Source organism: Leptodactylus fuscus, chromosome 4 (genome assembly GCF_031893055.1).
Source record: "Leptodactylus fuscus isolate aLepFus1 chromosome 4, aLepFus1.hap2, whole genome shotgun sequence".
Classification (NCBI taxonomy): Eukaryota; Metazoa; Chordata; class Amphibia; order Anura; family Leptodactylidae; genus Leptodactylus; species Leptodactylus fuscus.
This window is the reverse complement of record NC_134268.1, coordinates 183,136,387-183,161,692: the sequence shown is the minus strand read 5'-3', so window position 1 is coordinate 183,161,692 and position 25,306 is coordinate 183,136,387. Positions and strand designations below refer to the sequence as shown.

General features: G+C 42.0%; 1 protein-coding gene across 1 annotated transcript in view; it reads right to left on the bottom strand.

Moving 5' to 3' along the window:
* The window catches only part of ITGB8 (integrin subunit beta 8), a 97,359-nt gene that overhangs the window by 57,622 nt on the left and 14,431 nt on the right, over positions 1–25,306 (bottom strand). The window contains exon 2 of the mRNA XM_075271427.1: positions 8,462–8,547. Coding sequence (XP_075127528.1) covers positions 8,462–8,547 — 86 coding nt within the window. The remainder of the gene's footprint in view (positions 1–8,461; positions 8,548–25,306) is intronic.

Here is a 25,306-nt window from a genome sequence, read left to right as displayed (position 1 = left end):
TTATGTGAGGTCTGTTGCTTTTTTTGCAAAGGAAAGTCTTTTGTAGTGCCCGGAGTTATTTCTGTCACTAGTACGCAGGGTCAAGTAGGCTTCTGTATATCGCAAGCCTGGAAGCGGTGTGTTAGGTCTTAGGCATGGCAACTCATTGGCAGATGCCATGCTTACTACTGACTACAATATCTAAAGGCTTATGCCAGGTTCACACAAGTTTTTTTGGTCAGGATTTTGAAGTGACATGTCCTTCCTTCACACGGATTCTGCGGTGGAATCCGCCACAGAGTCCGCGGTGCAAATACTCCCTTCCGACTAGGCCCATTCATTTGGGCCTAATCTGGAGCAGAATGCCACGAGGAGATGTGAATAGTCACGATGAAATCAATGTGTTCTAAAAACGGCCATGTGAATAAAGCTTTACGCCAGGTTCTCACTACAATTCAGCTTTCTCTTCTTTGGGCTTAAAAAGCAGTTACCTGCGGACCCCATAGACTATAATAGAGACCGCCGCATTTCTGCCCAAAATTGGCAGAGAGAAAAATCTTGCTTGCAACACTAGTGTGACCACAGCCTTAGATTGTTTGTGAACCAGAAAAACCCATGCAGGTGCAGTATTCAGAGTCCACCTATAGGGGCATAGTCCGCCAAATCCACACACTGAAGCAGATGGCTGAGACAGACGTGTGCTGTGACTTTAAAGAGACCTTTCATCAGATTGGGCACAGGTAGTTCCATATACTGCTGGAAAGCTGACAGTGTGCTGAATACAGCGCAATGTCGGCTTTCCCGATCTGTGCCCCGGGTAAAGCGCTATCGGTCCCGGTACCGTAGAGCTTTACAGTCAGAAGGGCGTTTCTGACAGTTAGCCAGGGACGCCCTTCTGTCCAGCAGCGCCTATCACGCTGTACAGTGTGAGCGGGGAGGAACTCCCCCCTCCCCTCCTGATAATACTCGTGTATGGACGAGCTGTGTGAGCAGAGGGAGGGGGCGTTCCTCCCCGCTCACACTGTACAGCGCGATAGGCGCCGCGAGGCAGAAGGGCGTCCCTGGCTAAGTGTCAGAAACGCCCTTCTGACTGTAAAGCTCTACGGTACCGAGACCGATAGCGCTTTACCCGGGGCACAGACGGGAAATCCGATAGTGTGCTGAATTCAGCGGACTGTCAGCTTTCCAGCAGTATATAAAACTGCCTGTGCCCAATCTGATGAAAGGTCCTCTTTAAGGGTATCCAGCGACAGGTGACACTTCTGACGCAGGTTCCAGCAGATGGGAAATTGCAGTGAATTGTTTTTTTTTCTTTTTAGATATAGCTGCACTCCTTTCTAAGCAGCTCAAGCTCCTTTTTTCTGGTCACACAGTACCATCCCCTGAATGGACACCATGGCTTTATAGCACTGCCTTCCAGGATGTTACAAGAGGAAGTTTGCTAAATATTCGAGGAAGTCTCCCTTTTATCTAGTAGACATTTTGGGAGAGTTGGTACCATATATACTTGAGTATAAGCCGACCCGAATATAAGCCGAGACCCCTAATTTTACCACAAAAAAACTGGGAAAACTTATTGACTCGAGTATAAGCCTGGGGGGGGGGGGAATCCACCATTGCAAATAAAAAGTCTGGTCATGTGCATTACAGCTCAGTAACTCCATGGGGATCATAGTAATAGCAGGTAACCCAATCATGTCCCTCACATTAACCCCCTGTGTGCCTCACATAAGGGTTACTGATATGTGGGACATATGGAGGTAATAATTAGGTATCTTCAAAATTAAGGTCCTTCATTAGTACCCCCATGTGTCTCACATATTAGTAACCCTTATATGGGGCACACGGGTTAATATGAGGGACATGATGGGGTTAACTGTTATTAATGTGAGGCACATGGAGTTACTGAGACTAAATTAATAACCCCAAATGCCTGACATTAATAGGCAGAGTAACTAAAGGAAGGTCCCTGTGTGTGTCACGTTACTGTAGCTTCCTCTCCTCCATACAACAGACATCTTCTATAAGACACAATGAATCCTGGCCACTCATCTGCAGGGTTGTTGCTAAATCCTAGTGTGCTAAGATAACGTCATGACCATGTGATCGGACTCTGGTGTGGGCGGAGCTACTAGGATTTAGACTCAACCTTATCTGCAGATGTTACATACCAGTGGCTACAGGACCTTTAATGACATCACAGTCACGTGACCTCATGACAAGCCAATCACAGAGCAGTAGCACTAAAGGACTTCCCCCTTCCAGGTCCTTCCAGTTTTCTGTGCTCTGCGAACCGACTCGTATATAAGCCGAGGAGAGCTTTTTCAGCATGAAAAATGTGCTGGAAAAGTCGGCTTATACGGCAAGTATATTTTTATATAAAACCTCCTGTGGCCATTGAGATACATTACCATGTTAGCACCGGAGCAGTTACAATCTGCAGTATTCTCCATCTGTCATGGTTCCAAATAAATTTTTCCTTATTGACTACATGGAGGAAACCTCATAAGTAAAAAACACATGTAGAGAACTTGTTTGTGGCTTTTACACCATAGAACTTTTCTTAGAACTGCTTCATTAAGAGAAAAAAAATACACAAGACCGCCATTCAGTAAAACCACAACAAAACACACATGTATCTTCCATGCCACGAGGCAACGGGTGTGCAGCAAGTCTCTGGAGTATTTCTGCCCATGGGCTGGAATCACTCATACAGTTTTAGAATCAGATTTTGAGGCAGGATCCAAAAGGAATAGAAAACATAAAGAAAGGATCTACTTCTGGCTTCAGACAACAGCATTGCAAACTGCATGTGTGATTACAGCCATAGACCTCTATAATAAAGAGGACACAGTGTCTTTTTTGGCTGCCATTTGTTAAAACACTGAAAGTGCTAAACTGCATTAACAATAAGTCCCTGAGCGCTATGGCTGCCACGGGACAGGGGCATACTATGGCTGCCGTGGGACAGGGGCATACTATGGCTGCCGTGGGACAGGGGCATACTATGGCTGCCGCGGGACAGGGGCATACTATGGCTGCCGCGGGACAGGGGCATACTATGGCTGCCGCGGGACAGGGACACACTATGGCTGCCACGGGACAGGGGCATACTATGGCTGCCGTGGGACAGGGACATACTATGGCTGCCATGGGACAGGGACATACTATGGCTGCCATGGGACAGGGACATACTATGGCTGCTGCGGGACAGGGACATACTATGGCTGCCACGGGACAGGGACATACTATGGCTGCCACGGGACAGGGACATACTATGGCTGCTGTGGGACAGGCACATACTATGGCTGCTGTGGGACAGGCACATACTATGGCTGCCATGGGACAGGGACATACTTGCCAACACACCCAAATTATCAGAGAGGCTTCCAGAAAAAAGGGAAATCTACCATACTCCCATTAGAGTTGGCAGATCTCCCAGTAGGAGCCTCACTTTAATCTTGCATATACATTTTATGTTCATGGCGTCAATACTGCATCATTTAGGATGGTACAGAGTGACATAATAGGGATGGGAAGGAACATGCTAGGAAATGTGTGGCGCGAAACCTATACTACTGCCTCCTGGAGGACAATAACAAAAGGCTGGTAAGAATGGGAACCTGGTGAGGCACTCCCTGTCTGTATACTTGTACATAGATACGGGATATCTTTATCAGTCACATACTTGGATGAACATATGTACCCACATAATTCACAGATGCCCCAGGCTCAGACATCAGTGCTTAGGATGCAAAATTCATCTACTATTCATTTGAATGGGAGCTAGGCTGTAGTTCCAGGTCTGGCCACTAGACAATGATCAAAGCTGTCTTCTACCCGTTTCATTCTCTGTGTATCAGCTGCTGAGAACCGCTAATCGATGCGGGTGGTGGATGTCTGACCCCTATCTGATATTAGTGACCTATGTGTAGGATAATCATCAATATTTTTAGCCTAAAAAAACCTTTCCCATACAGAATCCCTTTAAGGCCTAGAAATGGCTGCCTCCCCCTGTGTGGTTGCCATTATCAGAGTATCGCCTGCTACTTCATAGATAAACTCACAGCACGGGTTGTATTCTAAAACCACCAGAGGCTGCACATTGAAACCCTTCCAGATTCTACACCTGCTTCACATGTGACTGTAGGAAAGTCAAAATTATAAAATAAACAGCTGTGTAAGTAAAAACTACAGAACAAAAGTATGTGTCCTTTAATGAACTATCCGGGCCCAGCCCCCACTGCTTTGTGGCTGCCGCATTTTGTACACGGCTGCACTTCCATAAAACTTTATCCAGCAGGATGCCTGAAACCACTGGAATATGTCCCAGCTGCAAGGTGTCACAGAGCCCGCTCCCATTTAAAGGGACACTCGTATTAAGAGTCGCACGTGATTTCATTTTCCCTCATAAATCCATTTAATGGAAGTCGCCTTTCTCCGTCTGCCGTCTAAAAATTCAATGAGGCAGAAATAGGTCAGAAGCAGGTTTTTATAGCTGCGGCTTATTTTAGCTCTATTAAAATGAACGTATGTCTAATTTTTTCCATCATAGTCTCAGTTATGAAGCAGGAAACTTCTACACTTAGCAACGTTTTCTCTAACTTTTAACTCTTGGCAGTCCTGGCGGGACCATAAATGCTCTTGGGCCATATGACGGTGGAAAACGGCCATTGATTGGGTCATACTTATAAAGACTGGCGTATCTAACACCAGTCTTCATATCACTTGTGCTGATGAAACAGCCGCCTCATTTATGCTCCTCCGCATGACCATGTGACTGCGATGGTGCAAATAACATTACGGTAAATGCAGCTCAACTCCCACATGACTTTCGCTTTTGTGACAATTATTGTCGCAAATGGCTTTCAAACGTTGCAAAACCAAGGTTTGAGACTATTTTACGGCACATATCATACATACATTAATAATAAATCTACCCCATCTACCCCTATTTACAGGACCGTGGGGTTTTTTTTACGGTTTATTTTAAATGACTGTCAAAAAATAGGAAGTCCTATTTTTGTCTGTTCTCACAGACCTGTCAATTCTGTGATAGAATCTTGAAAGCATAAGTCACAGAGATGCAAAGCAGCCATTTTTTTCAACATCTGTGTACATGGGGACTAAGGGTATGTTCAAACAGGGTTTTTTGGTCCAGAACCTGAGGCGAAGGCCGCCTCAGGTTCCAGACCAAGAGCCAGGTAGCCGCGACTGAATGCCGGTGCACTGCACCAGCTGCGCACTCTGCTCCAGATTAGGCCCAATGAATGGGTCTAGTCCGGAGGAGGGAGTGTCTTCAGGCCGAATCGCGAGGCAACACGGCCTGAAGAATGAGCATGCCGCTTCTTTTTTCAGGGAGTCGAAAGAAACGGCTCCCGGAAAAAAGATCTGAGCAGCTCCCATTAATTTCAATTGGAGCCGTCTTTTTGGTCAGGATTTTGAGGCGGATCAAACTTACCCTTATCTAACATTCCTGTGCAAGACACTCTTCCTACATCAAGGGTGTGTTCACATATGGTGAATATGCTGTAAATTTTTGGGCATTAGGATATTACAGCAGCAGCAAAGTGGACGTCATTTTTACAAATTTTATCGCTAAATAAAAAAGAAAGTCTATGTAGAAACTGGTGACGTTTCAGAGAAGATGCAGGAGTGGACATAGCAGAAGGGAGAAGTATAATCGCTTCCTTTATATTTTCATGAGTCAAACAAATGCAGCAAAGGGTCGATTCACGTGGAGTAAACGCGCGCTCATTTTGGCAAAATACACGTGTAAAGAATACGCGTGTAAAAATAAGACTCCCATTGACTTCAATGACATTTTTTTACACGTGTAAAAAAAAAAAAAAAACACACGTCAAAATACATGTGTAAAATGTCATTGAAGTCAATGGAAGTCTTATTTTTACACGCATATTCTTTACACGTGTATTTTGCCAAAATGAGCGCGTGTTTACTTTTTGTGAATCGACCTAAAATCTGAAAAAAAATAAAATAAAATCTGAGGCTTCAATTTCCATTGACATTTTTCAGTGGGGGTTTTCTTTGCACTTTTTAATACACTTTGTAATGTGCTTAACACAAGGCAAATGCCTTATGTTATATTTGTTCTTTCAATACGGCAAATAAAAATGTAGAAAATTTTATTTTAAAAAAAAACAAACAAAAACAGCAAAATGCTTGAAATTTATGTCGGGGCCTCTGACCTATTTATGATGTGGGTGCATTTTAGAGGTGGACCGCTAAAACAGTGTTACACTTGGAGCTCAGTGAGCACCGTTGACTATAATGAGGTCCGTCATGTGACGGAGGAAAGAGTCCCCCGTGCAGGACTTTTTTCCCGTGACGATTTTCAGCAGATTATGTGACGGAGTTTCCAATAGACTCGGACGCAGATGTAATGCCAGCCTGCCCCCTAGACAATGTATGAGCTGGGAATGTTCTGTATGCATATGGTAAATAGGGCGCCATTATACAACTGATGTACAGAGAGTGCTGTACTGGCCTCTAGTTGGCGCTATCAGCCAGGGGTTCACTAAAATAGCAACAGACTGAGCGGTTCCATACAAAAGCCGCCCAGTACGTAGTTGTACACTCAGAATACATAGTATGAGCCTAAATCTCCCTGCACAACCCTTTAAACACTTCAGTCTCTCACTAACAACTTGTCTTCTCCATCTTAAAAATTTTGAAAAATCTTAGTATGAAATAAATCCGGATGTAAATTTTCTACCAACTGTTCTTTATACACTGAAAATATTGTTTCCTTTTTACGTAATAGGGTAAGTGACAGAAGTCGGTTTATAATAACACACGCTCAGTAAGAAAAATATTTCTCCGAGGTGCGTCTGTTCCAAAACATGACATCACTGTTTATAAAGCGAAAAGATAATATGCTACATGTATCAGAGCGGAGATAACAGAATATAGATGGAGGTTTCATGTGACAGAAATAGAACTGTGGTTATTCCATATGCGAGTGGGGAAATTATATGCAAATTAGGAGCGATGCCTCTGAAAGAGATGCTACACTTAAAGGGGTGCTAAGAATCTGATCCCCCTACAGGTACCAGAGTGAGAATGATGGCACTTGCCAAACAGCCCCCCAAAAATTATCCCCCCGCTTATATCAAAGCAAGGCTTCTCTTCTCTTTGGTTTCCTCCAGCCAAACAGCAGCAGACTATGAGGGTGCCTGTACACAGTGTGACTGCGGTGAATTACTGGGCTCCACCAACACCTTCTATTGGATAAAGAGTGATAGTAAGCTCTGGTGCATCCTGGTAACTAGCAGTAATGGCTGAGGTCAATGAGCCCAATTATTTACATTGGCATATAGTGTGTGGTATTTGTTAACAGCTTAGAGCTACAGTGTCTATACATACCAACACAAATGTAATAAGGATTTGTAGACATGACACAACATTCCAATTTCAGCAGATAAAAGTGACTCTTTGTTATACAATTTTCCATTCTATTTATTGTATTACTTCCATACTGTTTTCAAGGGAAACCCCACTCTGTTAAATGTTACTATTCCTTAGCTCTATAGTACAGGACATACAAATGTGAAGTAAAACCATGCAGCCACTTACCAGGTGCATGGGTCAATTTATTCAGGTCCAGAACTGGTCCTCTAATTGTTCATGTGATCATAAGACGGACCTGCGGAATAACCCACCAGCAGCAAGCCCCTGGTTTGTATGTAAGTCTATGAGAGGACCATCCAAGCTCTCGTAGACATACATAGGAAAGTGACAGCTACTATACTGATCAATAGCAGATGAATATTATGAACAATGCATCCATCGTTCACTCCACATTATTAGGCCCTGTGCTACTCATTATAGTTATTCTGGCCACATACATGAGAATAACATGAGTCCAATTCCAGTGGCACCGACTGACCATGTAATGTGTAGGGGGGCCCTTTCGACTCTCCCCTGACAACAGTGTTCAGCTGACATATCTAAAGTACATGGCCAGGGTGTATGTTTCTGAACTGTCCCAACTAAACATGGACCTGTATGTCAATTACAAGGCAAGGACTAAATTTTATACCATGAGAGTAGACAATGAAAGTTCCTATAGAGAGACTGCAGCAATTTATAATGGAAAATTTCATAGATTTTCATTACACAATGCATTAATTTGCTGAAATAAAAAATACCGCCATACAGAAATCTCTCAAGTAAAATTTGACACCCCAAAATTTCCATCATTAGAAAATCTCATTGTTCTGAGACGCAAATCACTCATGGCCTCCTATGTATCCCCAACCACAGATGTATAGCTTTCTATAGAAGGGATCGAGGATGAACTTTACACGATAACCAGAAAGCACATTGTGGTAGGATATGAACCAAAACTGTTCTTAAGATAATACTGATTTAAAGGAATAACAAGGGCATAATATTCATATATATTGCTCTATTTTTTGTACCTGCAGACAAACAAAATAAGACAAAATTCAGCACAAACCTCTTGCGTACACCATCCACATTCAGGGCCCAGTGCAAGGCATTTTGTACATGTAGCTGCATTAGAAGAGGAGCACTTGTTCTCAACTGTGGAAAAAAAGAAGGTACAAAAAAAGACATGAATGTAGAGTCTAGGTAACAGTCTCATATACAGACAAGATAGCGTTTGTAATCTCAGTGGTTACAATGGTCACATTGGTTGGAACAGTTCACAGCCACATGTGGAGAACTCATAGCACATTACACATCGGCGATTACTTGCTGCAGTATAAAGCACTGGTGAAGGGGATCCCATCTACACGCTGCTGAAAAAACAAGTTTATCTTTCTGCAAGTTTGGTACCTGTGTCTTCAACCTTCGGCCATACAAAGGTTGAAGACACAGGAACACAAATAAAACCAATGATGAAAAACAGATGACACTCCGGACACTGCCCACCTGAGAGTACAGAGCTTACATAGCACATCAGGCACCAAAATTATCTACAGTTATTGCTCAGGAATGGTGAGGGCTGGAGAAAAATTCTAACTGTGGTGGAATCAGTGGAGGGTCACTTAATGAAAGGTCCTATCTAAGTTCCAGATCCGCTGATGTACCAGAAAAATAGTGCTTGGCATATGACAGCTGGCACATGACAATGGCTGGATTTGAGCAATAATAGAAAACTTACTGCCTAAAAATTGTATTCAATAAAACAGCGCTCCCTAGTGGATGCATGATGCAATGAAACAAAAATTGTGTCAACTGGTCTCTGAAGGAAGAATAGCAGGTGTTTTTGTCCCATAATAAATGGTAAAACACTGTGTAAGGCTCCGTTCCCACGGAGTAATGCGCCGCTCATTCTGACACATAAACACGTGTCAGAGTGAGTGCTGTAAAACAGAATCCCATTGACTTCAATGGGTGCCGTCTTACGCACGCTACACATTGAAATCAATGGGAGGCTTTTTAACCCATCCGTGGGAACGGAGCCTAAGGCTATGGCCACACGTGGCGTCTCGCAGGTTTCCTCTGCATACTTTCTGTTTCAATTAAACCCATGGGGAAACCGTCAGCATTTCAGTAGGTATAACTGACATGCTGCAATTTCCAAAATCGCGCTGATTTTGGAAATTGTGGTGTGACCACAGCGTGTTTTTTTACTGCAAAGAGGGCATGGGATTCACTAGAATATCTTCCACTTTGCTCTTACTGTAAAATGCTGCAATTTTTTCCGCAGCAATTCCGCCACTTGAGGCCCCAGGCTAAGGCTTTTGTTGCGTTTTTTTTTTTTAGCTAAATCTAGGAATGCATTGTTCAGAAAGGAGAAGTAGAAGTGCTTCCTTTACATCTCCTTTTCCTTTTGTGGCCATTCCTGTCTTTGGCTCAAAAAAAAAAAAAAAAAACCCGCAGCAAAATCTGTAACAAAAAAAAAAATGCAGCTTCTCTTCTACGTGGGGTCTCAATCTAAAACTGCTACTGCAAGGGACTAGTGGATATAAAGTGACAGCAAATGCAGCTGGACCAAATCGGTGCCAGGCAGCTGCTGGAAAGGCTAGGACCAAGGGTTTCATCATGTATAAGAAAGAACAAGATGAAATGGATCTGGTTCAGTGGTTAATGTCCAAAGTAATAAGATAATACAGAAGACTATACAATGAACTTTTCATACCCAGACCTGCTAGGGTGCATTCACATAGAGGAAAATGGTGCTGAATTTGGTGTGGAATCCGCGTCAGATTCAGTGCTGAAAAAAAAGCCTCCATTGACTTCAATGGGCTCCTCTAGCAGAAAAAGGAACACATTGAAGTCAATGGGAGGCTTTTTTTTTTTTAAAAAAGCTGAATCACACCAAATTCAGCGCCATTTTCCTCTGTGTGAACGCACCCTTAAAGGGCTTTTCAGAGTGTGAAAGGAAGTCCCTCACTAGGAAATTCAATATCAAACCAGCCACAGTTTGTATACAAGGGGACATTTTGCAGAGCACCAGCCTTCCTTAAAGGAGTAGTTCTTATAAATATGGAAATGAGACTCAAGTGCAATAGTGGAGTGCCAGAGCATCCAGGGGTTCTGTATTCAAGTTCGAAAAGCTGAGACTTTGGCAAGACCACACTGCACTTGAGTCTCATCTCTACATTTATAAAAAAAAAAAAAAAAAAAAAAAAAAAAAAGGGGGGGGAGGGTTGTGTAGGACCCCATTGATTATAATTAGGACCACCGGGTGTCTGCTGTTCCTCTTCTAACATTGGTGGACGAAAAAGTCTGATTTTCTGATGGACCTTGCACCGGTTATACAACCAGCGGAGATGTGAATGTAGCCTAAGAATCTGCATCTTCTCATGGTAGGGACATTATGGAATAAAGGTGAACAAAGCGATTTATGCTAAAACTAACTCACTAGGTAGGAATGGAGCATAACAGATGCAAAACGTACATCAGGAAAGTATCGAGTAAGAAAATAAATGTTGAGTTTATAGAAATCCTGAAATACTCTTTCTGAAGAACTAGTAAAATAAAGCTGCAAAGTCCATGTTGACTTGTCTCTTTCCTCTTACAGGGAACGCAGATCTAATGCCTGTGGTATTTATTAATACTGGCAGATTGACAAGATAGACTTTCCTGCCAAAGGTATGGAAGTGGCATTACAAAAGGTTTGTACGGTTGTTCATTTTACTGTCCTATTGTGTTTCTATGGAAGAGCAAAATAGCACAGATGCCAACCTGGGATGAGGGGAAAGAAGCAGAGAGTGTGGGAAACACTGTGGTGTGGTTTGTCTAGTGTGGCCATGGTTTTAAAAAAGCAATAATAAAATGTATGAAGTCTAGTTATTCTGAGGGACTCTAATCCAAGCCCCCTGACCGATGGTCATATAATGGTGCCCACACATATTCTGTGCCATAGTCCTATATCTATCCTCATGCAATAACACTTACATCGCATAATGAGGACACCTAAAATACACAGACCTTAAAGTCTCAGTAATAATAAGAAAGCCCGTTGTGCACAAGACTGCCGAACTAAATTTCACCCATAGTAGGAGCCTATCCCATATCCTAACTGAGGTTCAGGGTACGCGAGTGCCCCCAGATGGTTGCAAAACCACATTTAGGACGAGTTCACACAGGAGTTTTTTGGACCAGATTTTGATGCGGAGGCCGCTGGTCCAAAAAACTCCTGTGTGAAGCACATATCAAAGCTGGACAAAAAACTAAATACTTACAGGGGGTATCCACTTTTTCGCAGCGTACAAAGTATAAAAACTTGGAATTTTTCTGGGCAAATCAGGTTTTTTCCATTGCTGCTTTCCCAGAAAGGGGTATGGCGAGGGCATTTGGGGGAAGGAATGTTATGTTTTTCGGACAGCTTTAATGTCCCATCAGGATAACCCACGTCCATATTTCTATGAGGGATTATGACTATTATAGAGGAGGGTTGCCCATTCAAAGCCTCTCTTTCTGAGCCAGAAATGCTAGCAAATATAATGGCATACTCAAACCACTCATAGACGTGGCCATTCATCTGACCACCAAGTAATATTACATTTCCCCCAGTAGCCACTGGGGTTCCCTCAAGCAAAGGAGTTATCTATAGCAAAAGAACCCTTTAAAGGGGCTCTATCATTGAGAAAAGTCATTTTTAACTAAACATATATTTGCATAGGCTTTAGAAAAACTATTCCACACCTACCTTTTCTATGTAAATCGCCTCAGTAGTTTTTGAATGAGACTGTTTTTAACTCATATGCTAATTAGCCTCCAGCAAGCACCCGGAAGTCTCATTGAGCACTGTGTGCTGTGGGTACATAGGCTGCTGATGACTCATCTCAGTGCTCTCACACACAGCAAAGAGAGAGACAGTGCTCGCTGAAACTTCTGGTGCTCGCTGAGACTTCCTGTGCCCGCTGAGAACTTCCTGTGCTGGCTGGAGACTAATTAGCATATGTATAAAACCGGGCTCTTTCAAAAACTACTGAGGCGATTTACATACAAAAGGTAGGTGTGGAGTAGCCTTTCTAAAGGCTATGCAAGTATATGTTTAGATAAAAATAACTTTTCCCAATGATAGAGCCCCTTTAAGCCCTTTTGTCTATGTGGACTGGATAAACACTAGTCTAAAATTGTCGGGCAAAAAAATCCCACAAGCACGGGCACTCGACTGACCCCATTATAGTCAATGTGGTCCCATAGATTCCATTTGTGTCTGTCTTAGAACGGATCTGTTTTTCCATTTTTTTTTTTGGTCCTCCAATGTTAACAACTAAGCAAACCTTGTTGTCTTCTAGTGACTCTACTTGACTTATTTGCTCGGCATTCTTGTCTTAAGGATTACTATTCAAGAGCTGAAAAGGTTACGCATAGCCAAGAGTACATTTCTGTCGAAAACATGTTATCTGTCTAAGATCAAACTTCTGAGCAGAGGGAGGAAAGTTTTCTTACAAGACACCAAACCATTATTTATCCCCTTTATAAATTTACTACAAAGCAGGATCCTGTTGGCGTTCCATCAGTCATCTGCGATGTGTTTGCTACCTGTAAGGAGAATATTATGGCATGCCTATCTGTATAATGTAACATTCCCAATAAATGTTTGATGTGGAAAAACAAACGGAAAGCAGTCACCATATAATTTTTGGAATGTGGGAAATCACACCTACTCGGCTGTATGAAATACTGCTTTCCTGAAACCATTTTCCATTTTCCCAAACACAATAATAAATATTTCAGAAATATGGAAACTTTTCACAGAAGCCGACCACGCAGTCTATAGTGTTTAATGCAGTAATGCGGACTTCTAAGCAGGGTGTGTGTGAATGTAGAGTATATCCAAATAGATACAAATGATGATTCTGATAAGTACTTTTACATATACAGTATATAAAGACGTAGTATGTCAAAGCATTATTGCCTGCTAGTACTACAATGACAGGCAAACTATGAGAGCATGCTTGTGCCATGGCTTAATAGGTAAAAACTTATGGCAGATCTGGGCCCCCACAACATTTAGTGTCCGCAGCCAGCCCTGGGGCCTTTGGAGTCACTCTGCAGAGGAAAATAAGCCCAGGATATATAAAGTTATACCACCATCGGTAGGTGGTCCAGATATTGGACCTTCACCGACCTGTCCTGGAAATATGTTATTACTTAAAATAGGATCAGGTTTCTTAAGGAAATAAAAAGTATAGTTATATTTATGATAAGTTTATTAAAAAAAAATAAAATAAAAGGCAGCCCCAAAATAAAAAAGTAAGCAAACTTATTAATTTTTTATTACCGTACGTATTTTGCACTGATGCAATTGTAATGACCCATAGAATAAAATTAACTTCTGCAGACAGAGGACGGAAACCTGTCAGACCATGTCCAGCAGTGAGCGCCGGGTGAGCGTTTTGTGCTCTCCGTGGCGAAACCGTTTTTTTTTTTTAATGAACACAAAGTCCTGCATGTCTGACTTTGTGACTGGTTAAAAAAAAAAAACACGTTTCGCCGCGGACAGTACAAAACGCTCACCCGGCGCTCACGGCCGGACACTTTTCAAACCCATTCAAATGAATGGGTTTGAAAAATGACTGCAGGTTTCCATCTCCTGTCCAGTTTCAGGCAGGAAACGTAAACCTGTACGCTTCTATAGTCTTGTACTGTCAGGAGGGCATTCCTCACAACCTAGCGATGATGCTGAGCTCAAAGGCTGGCCCCTCTGACTACCATATCATTACCGAAGCTAATGTCACCCATAGCTAGCAACCGGTGGAGGGGGGGGGGGGCAGATACCAGGAAAACTGACAGTGAAGTGGATTTAGCACACTGTCATCTTTGCAGCAGTATGTAACACACACAATGTTAGAGGATATGAAGGTCCTCTTTGGACTTTGAAAAAACCGCCTGGCGTTTTTGTGAGGCGATTTTTGCCAAAAACCGCTAGTGGTTTTTCCACCTCCCATTGACTTGTATTGATTTCCTGAGGCGGAATCCACCTGAAGAAAGGTCATGTCACTTTTTTCCGCTAGCGGAAAAAAAAAGAACACTAGTGGTCTACATAGGCCTCCATTGTGAGGGAGCGGATTTTGAGGCGGATTCGACACCAAAATCCTTCCCCTCTGGCCCCATGTGAACGAGCCCTAATGCCCAGGCTACATTCACATAACAGTTACTTTGATGGTCTGTTGTCATGGACCCTTAAGATATAAGTTATGTCCTATATTTGGCTGTTTTCATGGATCCCTCTTTACAATGAAATGTAAGGGAGGAATGGGAGTGAAGTCTCTATAATAATTATCATTACTATTATCTTGAGACTTAAAAATATTGTCCAGAGAAGCCCTCGTATAAGTGAATTTGTAAGATTTTGTTAACGTAAAGTGGACCTTTCTGTACCTCCGCCAGATCCAACATCATTCTTTAATGATGCGACCAAGAGACCGAGGCTGGTTCTGATCACGTGACCCATGTCAAAACCAGCCCAGATCCCTCAAGTCCGGCATCAAGAAAACCAGCACATTTAAGTAAATACAATACAAAGACTGTGTGGACAAGCTCTTTACCAAGCCATTTATGCTCCATGCTTATTATTAATGTGCAATAGTCTAAATACTACTGCTAATTGTGAGAAAAGCCAATAAAAATTCTAAATTTACAACAACAAAAAAAAAACCCACACAAAACCATTCCAAAATGAAATACTAAAACAAGAGCCATTAAAAAGATACTGGTTAGAGGAATAATAATTGTCTCCAGCTTGGCATATCTGTATTTTCTAATGCAAAACAAACAGACTGTTACTTTGCAGGGAAAAAATGTAATTTCCCACATAATGCCATTATTGATTCAGCACTGAAGATCCGCCAACACATTCCAGAATAAAATGTTTGGCAACAGTCTGCTCTGTCTTCCGCATGCCATACTGTGTAGACAAACTATCAACGTGTCCCATCAACGTAATACAGGATCTGTTAGACAATGACTACAATACAAACCTGCTGTATGGGGTGTCCAGTGCATCGCTGTTCACTCTCATCTAGCAGTCTTCAAGTATTACAACTGATGCACCAGATGCCATTATAAAAAACAAAAAACTTGAGAGTCTTCAGTAGTTGATACCTTTTTTTAATGGCTAACAAATAATGATGAAAGATTACAAGCTTTCGAAGCTCTCGGCTTCTTCCTCAGGTGAATTTTAAATCTACCTGTAGAAGAGGCCTAGAGCTTCGAAAGCTTGTAATCTGTCATCATTATTAGTTAGCCATTAAAAAAAGGTATCAACTACTGAAGACTCTCAAGTTGTTTGTTTTTTATATTTCATACCCACTGGCTAACACTGTACAAAAACAAACGTTTTTCAGATGCCATTAAGGATACCCTATAAAAGCATGAGGACGGCTGGGGGGTGAATATACTATATGGTGTATACCAGATAACGTATAATGTGACAAAGCTATCAGGCTAACCAGTCAGGACTAAAGGGCGGTGAGCCAAGCAGAGTATCAAAGCACTTGCGGGTCCTGATCTTCCCCACTGCACCTCAATTTTATCTGCTTCATATGGTGACATTAAAATCTATATTTATGATCCTATTCATGGCCCGCTACACAGCTCTGTTAATGGTTTGTGAAGTATTTTGTACCTGAAAATCTTCCTTTAATTTAAATGGCATAAAATGTAGCAATACACAACTTATACCAGTGACAACAGCTGGTCATCATCTTCATTCTGATGGTCAAGTTTCTAATAGGGCTTAAAGGGGTTGTCCAGGTAAAAAAGGATGACCCTTTAACTTTTAAATCAACCAGGGCCATTACCGCCGGCTGATTTAAAAGTTAAAGGGATAGTTCAAATTTGCCTGGACAGCCCCTTTAAACCAGGATATTTTAATGGTAATTTTAGAACTTCACAAATGCATGAAAACTCCAGCTGCCTTTGTGAAGGTGAAACTTTTACACAATATCACATTTACTGTCCATGGTACTGATAAAAAGTAAAGTGAATTCTGTTTCATTACTATCATACTATTCGTCTTTACACCATATCCCCAGAGAACCCCATTATTGAGGTCTGCTATAGTCTATTTGCATCAACTACCAGATTACTTACTCTTTCCAGTTGTTAGGTAAAAGAGTCTGTCACCAGCACCCAGCATATCAACCAAGTCTGTCAGATGGATATGTTAGGGTCACCTGAATTATACAGAGTATTCCCCTTGTGAATTAGTGCCGCCATTGCTAAGATATTGCTGTTGACCTCTTTGGAGCAATGACAATTCCCTCAAAAACAGCAGTTTTTCAACAATGGATTCCCCAATTCACAAGGAGAAAACAGGTGACCCTATCCTATTGGTGGAGCTGAGCATACTGGGATCTGGTCAATTGCTACTGATGTATGAACACAATCCTTATACTTTATCCAGATGGACATGCGCCCTTTTACCATGCCAGGTGCTTTTGCAAAGAAAGTTTACTTTAAATATTAAAAAACAGGCCATAATCCTGCAACAACTGACTGGTCCAAAAGCACCCACCAGGCTGCACCACAAATCTGGCCATACAAAACATCTGTGTTCAGTCCCATCTATGGTAACCAGCAGACTTCCCCTAATGTCTGACAGAGGGATCTCCAAACTACTTATCGCTACTTCCACCAACAATATTATATCTATCTGATCAATGACAATTCTCCAGTCAACAATTATTTCATAACCAGGGGGAGCTTTAAAGGGGTTGTCCAGGATAATTTATTAATTTTTTTTTTTTTTTTAATTCTACACCGAGGAACGGGTAAAGTATAAAATGAAAAACTCTGCGGTCCGGTTCTGCAGCTCCTTTGATTTACAGTGTATCTATATGAGGCCTAAGGCTCGTTCACATCTGCACCCCGGTCTCCGTTTTGGAGGTTTCTGTTTACTGCCCGAAACTGGACAGGAGACGGAAGCCTGCAGTCATTTTTCAAACCCATTCATTTGAATGGGTTTGGAAAGTGTCCGGCCGTGAGCGCCGGTGAGCGTTTTGTGCTCTCTGCAGCACAACTGTTTTTTTTTAACCAGACACCATGCAGGACTTTGTGTTCATTTAAAAAAAAAAAAAAAAAAACGGTTTCGCCGCAGAGAGCACAAGACACGCTCACCGGTGCTCACGGCCGGACATGGTCTGTCAGTTTTCATCTTCTGTTAGCACAAGACGGAAACCTAAAAAACGGAGATCGGGCACTGGTGTGAACCCACCGTAACACTGTTTCTGATCATAACCTGTATTTTGTATCTTTTATCCTCTATCTTAGTAGTTTTCTCTGCCTAACTTTCGGTTCTCCCTGAGCTGGTGCGTGGAGACTAGCTGCTATGAGGTCTGCCATAAAACAGAAAATAAAAAATAAAGCAAAATCTGTTCATCTAATTCTCTCCCTCTAGCAGAAGCATAAGCAGGTCCATATAGCACATGAGAGGTTAAGAACGGACTCTAGCTGAAGTACAATGTTTTGAGACTGACGCAAAGATTATTGCATTAGTGTTCTCGGACCTCTTAGTCAGTAACCTTTATGATTACTGAAATACATTTATAAGCATTTTGGATGTTTTTAAACCTTTCCATCACATAACCTATAGGCGCAGATCAGGGGTGTCTATAAACATTTATGAAATAATCTGTGGCTATCCAATAAATATCTGACATTGGAAAATCCCTTTAAGGATCCATTTTCAGGTAGTGTTATGTTTATATAAGATATCTCACCAAATCTAATTTGTCAATCCATATGCTAGTGCTTAGATCCAGTATATTTCTGATACATGCAAAGACAAAACCTAATTCTCTGGAGGACGATTAGTGGCAACGAAAGGGTCAACTGAAGAAAAAACTGCAATAATCTGTACAATAACCCTTTGCTATTCATCAGAGGTTCCAGTTTAAGAATGTGTCTGATGAAATATTAATGCTCAGAAAGTATGACATCATCTGTTCTCCAAATAGATGTGTGAATTAAGAGCACTTAATAGGACAAGCGTTTCAGCGGGAGTAAGTGTCAGTATAATTTGTACAGCCATTTGACATGACTTGGGGCCCAGACTTGACCTGTCGTTGGCACTTTCTTATCTAAAGAATCACTGCTATTTGTTTCTTCTAAGCCATGTTATCTATACCATCACTTGGAGTAGAAGTGGTTTATTTATCAGGACAAGTTGAGGTCTGAACACAGCAATAGGAATGTCACATCCAACATAAGCAGAGGAACCGCTATATGTAATCTACTTTGTGAGCCCATTTTGGCTACCGGTCCAGCACATTTATGTGTGTGTATATATACAGTATAATGTAAATATATATATATATATATATATATATATATATATATAGTGAGACTGTGACAGGCAGAGTGCTGGAGTCCGAGGAAATCTCCCCCAGATTCCTGACCTATGTGTGGTCCAGGGCGGATCTTGAGTAGGCCTCAGCCCCAGGTGTAGGTCTCAGGCTCAGTACTGGCCCATAAAAGGCTGCAGAGCCTGCACTTCGGGGAAGATCCAGGGAGTGAGAGGAGGTGCCTGGGTCTGTCCTGAAAATACTGAGAGTCTCATGTGACGGTACGGTACTATTTTGTTTGTTTTTGTGGTTGGTAGTAAGCCATGCGTATAGTTAGCATTATACTGTTTAGTTAATGCTCGGACGAGCAGGGTTTTTTCTAACATTAAGGCTGTATTTTATTCTTCTGCTTTTGTGCCTGAGGTCAAGGTTGATTTATTTTGCTGTTTTTCCAGATAAATCTGTTTGCATGAGATATTGTGTCCCTGACAGCTACCTTCACTAAATATATATATATATATATATATATATATATATATATATATATATATATTAGTGGAAGTATAGGCTCAGTGGTAGCAGTAGCGGATCCAGACAGAGACAGACACAAAATTCAGGTACAAACATTTTTTACCCTGTACAATTATTTTACAAAAACGGCAAAACAAGATAAGCCTTAACTTCAGGAAAAACAATAACTAATAGCAAAAATCCTAGCTGTACATGTGGCTTGCTTCAGCCACGCGGTCCACGCATAGCACAGGCAAGGCAACAGTTCAGACTGAACTCTTACCAGTTTGCAGTGTTAGGCCAGAACATGGCTCCTCATCTCTCCCTTAGGAACTGCCCAACTGAGGTCTTGTCAACTTTGTGTTTGTCAAATTCTGCTTTCATGTTCGGTGCCCCTGGTGAAGAGCTATCGGTGCCGGTACTGTAGCGTTTCACTGGCAGAAGGGCGTTTCTGCCTTCCCCCCCCAGTACTTATCCATAGTACACGTCCTCTACCCTCACACAGTACAGCACAATAGACGCTACTGTGAGGAGGGGCGTTCCTGGCTGACAGGCAGAAACACCCTTCTGACAGTGAAGAGCTACGGTACCGGCACCGATAACTCTTCACCGGGGCACAGAACGTGAAAGCTGATAGTGTGCTGAATTCAGCGCACTGTCTGCTTTCTAGCAGTATATAAAACCTCATGTGCCCCAAGAGGTGAAAGGTTCTCTTTAATGAGGTCCAGCTCCCACCTGTGTTTGAAGGCTCCTCCCTAGTAGGATAAGAAGTGATTAATAGAAAGGCCTTCTCACAGCTGAGGTTCTGGTACAGACGTCTGTCTTGCAATCTCACTTATCCCACCAGTCACCTTCTCACAATATATATATTGACAGTGTGTGGTTATCTAATGCTTTTGAGAGCTCATTATATACATGGAACATATGGCAGTGGTGATATGGCTACATGGATACATCACGGTGCCTTCACAATGCACAAGCTCCAGTGTCCTTCAGTCTCTTCACACTCTGATATCTACAACTATGGCCTGTGGTATGTTACAGAGGTCTGAGACTCTAAACCCAAACTGCTAATACAATGCTGACGGTTTAGTGGTACCAAACCAGCTGACAGGTTCCTTTTAAAGGTCCTTCTCAGTTAGGAACTAAGTTACATTGCAGGGAAGTGTCGGGGGAGTCATTTACAGATCCGTGAAGTGTATCCAGTAAGATGATCTGAGGTGTAGTAGTGTCTTGTACAACTTCCTGACACCTCTTGCAGCTAAATGTACTGAAATTGTGGTCACTGAAACAAAAATGTGACAATTTGTAATACACTGTAATATGAGAAATCTCCTATATTCTGCAAATATATAGAATACTATTTAAATTATCTGTTGAATTTAGGCTTGTGCATATGCAAGACATGACAACATCACAAAGAGGAGTCTATATAGCGTAGGCAGAATAAAATCTCACCCACACAGTCAATGATAGTCCTGTTTTTCAGCAAGCGGGTATGTAAGAGAGTTTTATTTAGAAATAAAAGCAAGTTCATAGCATGCTTTCCCAAGACATCAAACAAGTCATGTCCAGTAGCTACAATTTCAGGCATCCATATCTACCAGATTCCAAGCACTGGATATATTTTAGGCAAAGTTTGTTTGAAAAAAAAAAATAGTTTACTTATTTCAACCACAAAGATCTGAGCTCAGGCCTTCAACATGAAGCTGGCTCATACCCAGCACAAGGCTGCAGTACAGTGATCAGGCAAGAATATGGTGTACAGTCTATATACATATATCATGGGATGAATATTTAGAGGGGTGTTGTGCATTTCATACATTCTATAGGTTATACAATGATACCAATGGTCTCCTGCAGAGATGAGCTCCCGTGCCCGCACAGATTATACATGATGGTGCCTTAATGCTATATTTCTACCTTCTGCTCAATCCACTCCTGTCTTTTAATCCGCCACTATGTGTTTTTTTGGCTGCAGCCCCACAAAGCAAGAAAGATTGTTGAAAAGGATAGAAAAAAAATGTATATGGTATGAACTACATCAAATAAAAAAAAAGTTGTAGCTAAAGGAAGTTTTGAATCTGCCAATGCAAATCATGTTCTTCCTTAGGGTATGTTCTCACATAGGAATTTGGCAACTTAAAAGCAGGGCCAGAGTCCTGAATCTGACGCCCATTGTTTTCAAAGGGAGGCAGAGATCGATGCACAGCACTGAATAAGTGTGAACGAGTACCTAATGGATACCAGGCACTGAGTGAGTGCTGCCTGATAGCCATACCCTGCTGAACAAAAATAAGTAAACCAGCGGTGCAAGACATTCAGCTGATGTGTTATGCTTTCTATTCATTTGCTGACATAGTATGGCGCCAACCAGTGTTCAAAGTGTATAGCGATGTGCACGCCCACACAGCTAGGGGAATATATGATTAATCTAGGTTTATTGCAGAGCCAATAGAAATAGTAAAACAGCTTAAGGTCGGAGGCCCCATGTGGCATAAACCACAGTGTGTTACAATCCCTGCAAAGTGGATGCCATCTGCTCGTTGCAGAAAAATATGTGCAGTGGAAATGCTGCGGTTTTGGAAATCTCAGCATGTCACTTATACCTACAGAAACGCTGGCAGTTTCCCTATAGGTATAATGGAAGAAGAAAGTCCGAAGAGGAAACCTCTGCAAACTTTCTTTGAAAAGTACTGTAAGAAAAAACTTGATGCGTTTTCGCTATGGGTTTTCCTGCGGCAATATTTTGTTGCAGCCCACTACGTGGGGCCTGAGCCGAAAAGAAAACTATCCCTCTATAGGGGAAGTAAGACAGGACTATTTTGTTAGCTGTCAGAGGTAGAAAGGAGATCTTAGGTACTGCAGCGCTGCCCTATTGAAGTCTATGGGACACTGCTGAAGTATTAAGGCACTGTTGCACTCAGGTCTCGTTCACATGGGGAAAGAGGGGGCAGATTTTGGTGCTGAATCCACGTCATATTCCGCCCCTTCAAAATGAAGGTCTATGTAGGCTGCTAGCTTGCTTTTTTCCGTGAGCGGTGGTTTGTTCCCGCTTGTGGAAAAAAGAAGCGAGCTGCCCTTTCTTCAGGCGGATTCCGTGGATTCAGCCCCGGCGTCCGCCTCGCGGCAGCACCCTCCAAGCTAGGCCCATTCATTTGGGCCTACTCCAGAGCGGAAAGCCGCGACTGTCGGAAGCCGTGACAGGCGCATTTTGGCCCTATTCTGACGCGGCTTCTCGCATCACAATCAGGACCAAAATCTGCCATTCCGTGCCCTGTGTGAACTAGCCTGTAGTACGATGGGTGGACAGTATAGATCCAGCATGGAAACATTACCGTGAACTGTGCTGTCGTGAAGCGCTTGTTCTGCAGGGATTCTGGCTGTGACAGATGTAATATTCATGACCAATCCTTTAAAGCTACGTTCACATCTATTGGAGATTCCATTGCAGTGTCTGCTGAAAATAAGTTTAATAACAACAGACCCCATTATAGTCAATGGGATTCATTGGGCTCCTTATGTTACCGCTATTTTAGTGGACCTGAACAACTTGTGAAGTTACTACCAAAGTGAATGTAAGTTATTAACCTCTAATATTTGTGGAATAGCTCCAGGATATTTCACTAGATTTCCATCGAGATTTATACGGGAGCAGCCAATTCGCCAGAGGCCTGGCTGAAAGCAGTCTCACAGTTGCATGGTGAGAAAGAACAGACATTGTAGTCTTTCTTTGAAAGGAACAAAAAAAAAATGAAAGTGATTGAAAATGTGTATGTAAATAGATAGGGCCATATTTTCCATAAATGTCATTTTAGAAAAACAAGGAAGTGCATTGAACAGTGGGTGTAGAGGCGGCCAGAGATACTACAGGGAGTTGGTGGGTGGCTGATTAGTATCTGATATGGCATATGTAAAACAAATCAGTACAAACAGAGCCCTCCGCGCGCTCCATAAGCCCTCTCCCTAAATAGCACATTCTTCAGGAACAATACGGCGTCTGTATGGAGCGGGAGAGCCAGCAGCACTCAAGCGAAACACGGCAGACTTGACAAAAGTGGCAAATACCCTCAAACTACTGGAAATACTCGCAGTTGTCTCAGACATTTCACAGCCATTAACTTTGTGATTGAAAAGCTCACCGTGACTCATGCGCTGTGTCTGTACGCCGCCTTCTATAAGGGACCCAGAATATTCATACAGTGCTATAGAAAGAAGGATTTATACACAAAGTATACACACAGAAATACATAGATAGGAATTTCAGAAAAAATAGACATCTTATATTTGTGAGCCCTCTCTCAGGCTCTGTTCACATCACACTTACGGTCTCCATTTAACAGACGTATGAATTAAATAGAGGACGCCAATGACCCCACTGTGATAAATACCGTAAAAGCATACATTTAAAGGGATGGTGCCAAAGGAGTTACTCCGCCAAACCACCAGAAATCCACAAGTTCATTAAAATCTAGTGATTAAACTGCTATAAAATTAAATATGTAACAAGCTATACATTAATATAATTAGATAATATAACAAAATAAATTACTTTAATTTTTTTTAGCTGAAGGAGTTGGTAAGTTTGGTCCACAGCCCTGGAGATAAGGGGCACATCGCTTGATAATCCAGTGGTCGGACCCCCCAGGAATAGCCCCATAGCAGTGATTTGAGTATGGGTCATACAAGCACACTGGCCTTCACACATCTTTTTTTGTTGCAGATTTGGTGTACTATTAGTGGCTACAGAAGGAATGGAAAATATATAGGAAGTTCTTAGGGCCCCTTCACACGGTGTGAGCGCTTCAAAGCAGAGCCCGTTGATTTCAATGGGAAGCGCTCGTATATGCCGATATATCTATATATATATATATATATATATATATATATATATATATATATACCGATATACGCGGTCTTCCCACTGAAATCAATGGGCTCTGTTTTGAAGCACCGCGCTCGGACACGTGTATAAATGAGCGGCGTGCTTACGCCGTGTGAAGGAACCCTTATACTTTTACCTTCTACTCAATCCACTCCTGGCTTTGGCTCAAAAACCATAACAAATAAAAAAGCTACGTTTCTGCAACATGGGGCCTCAGCCTAATGTACAGCACTTGTTCACCACATGACATTATGATTAGGTTTTGCCTGTAGTGTCGATGCCGCTGATGTTTTTTTAGAGAGCTTGTGTCTGCCTGCAAATGATCTTCTAGGCGGTAAGCAATTATTATCATCAGTCTGAATGGAAGGAATTCCCCGTCTGACATAATGGCTGGGCACCTGTCACAAGGTGCAGGTCACATTTTCCATCCCTGCTCTGAAGCCCTATTGACTCACAAACAGACTCTGTAAACATAGGTGATTTCAGGGGCGGCCTACATTCACTTCATTGTATGTGCCCATGTATGATCATTACAAAGGGAATGTATGATTTATATATCTCTTTACAAATTAAAAACTGATAAGATTACATTTTATTTTTCTATTTCCTAGTTGAAGATTTCATTTCATTCTCTGTGCTCATCTTATCTAAGCTGCACCTCTTTAGGATAGGTCATCAATATGTGATGGGTGGAGGTCTGACACCCAGGAACACAGCAGTTTGAAGAAGTCACCAGTGCTGTATTAGCTGCCATGTTCTGATGACATCACGTTCATCCATTAGCAGCAGCTCAGTCTCATTCCAGTGAATGGGGCTGAGCAGTAATACTAATATCAGCCCCTACCTGATGCATAGCACTGTGCTTGGTATTCATTGAACAGGCCACATTGCTCACTCAAACAGTGTGGCCTCTCCAAAAAGCTGATCTCTCAAGGTGCTGGGGTCAGACCCCCACCAACTAAGTCATAGAAAAAAAAAAAAAAAAAAAATCACCAACAACAAAATATGCTTAACATACAAAATAATTTACACAGATTGTCTTTTTGATGTCACATTCTCCTTATAAGGAATGTATCAATTGTATTTATAAAAACCAGATCGTGAAATTTTCAGATTGTAGAATTATTTTATTTTCTATACATTATACATTATTATGGGGCAGCCATCTTGCTTGAGATTCTCCTCTGTACTAATA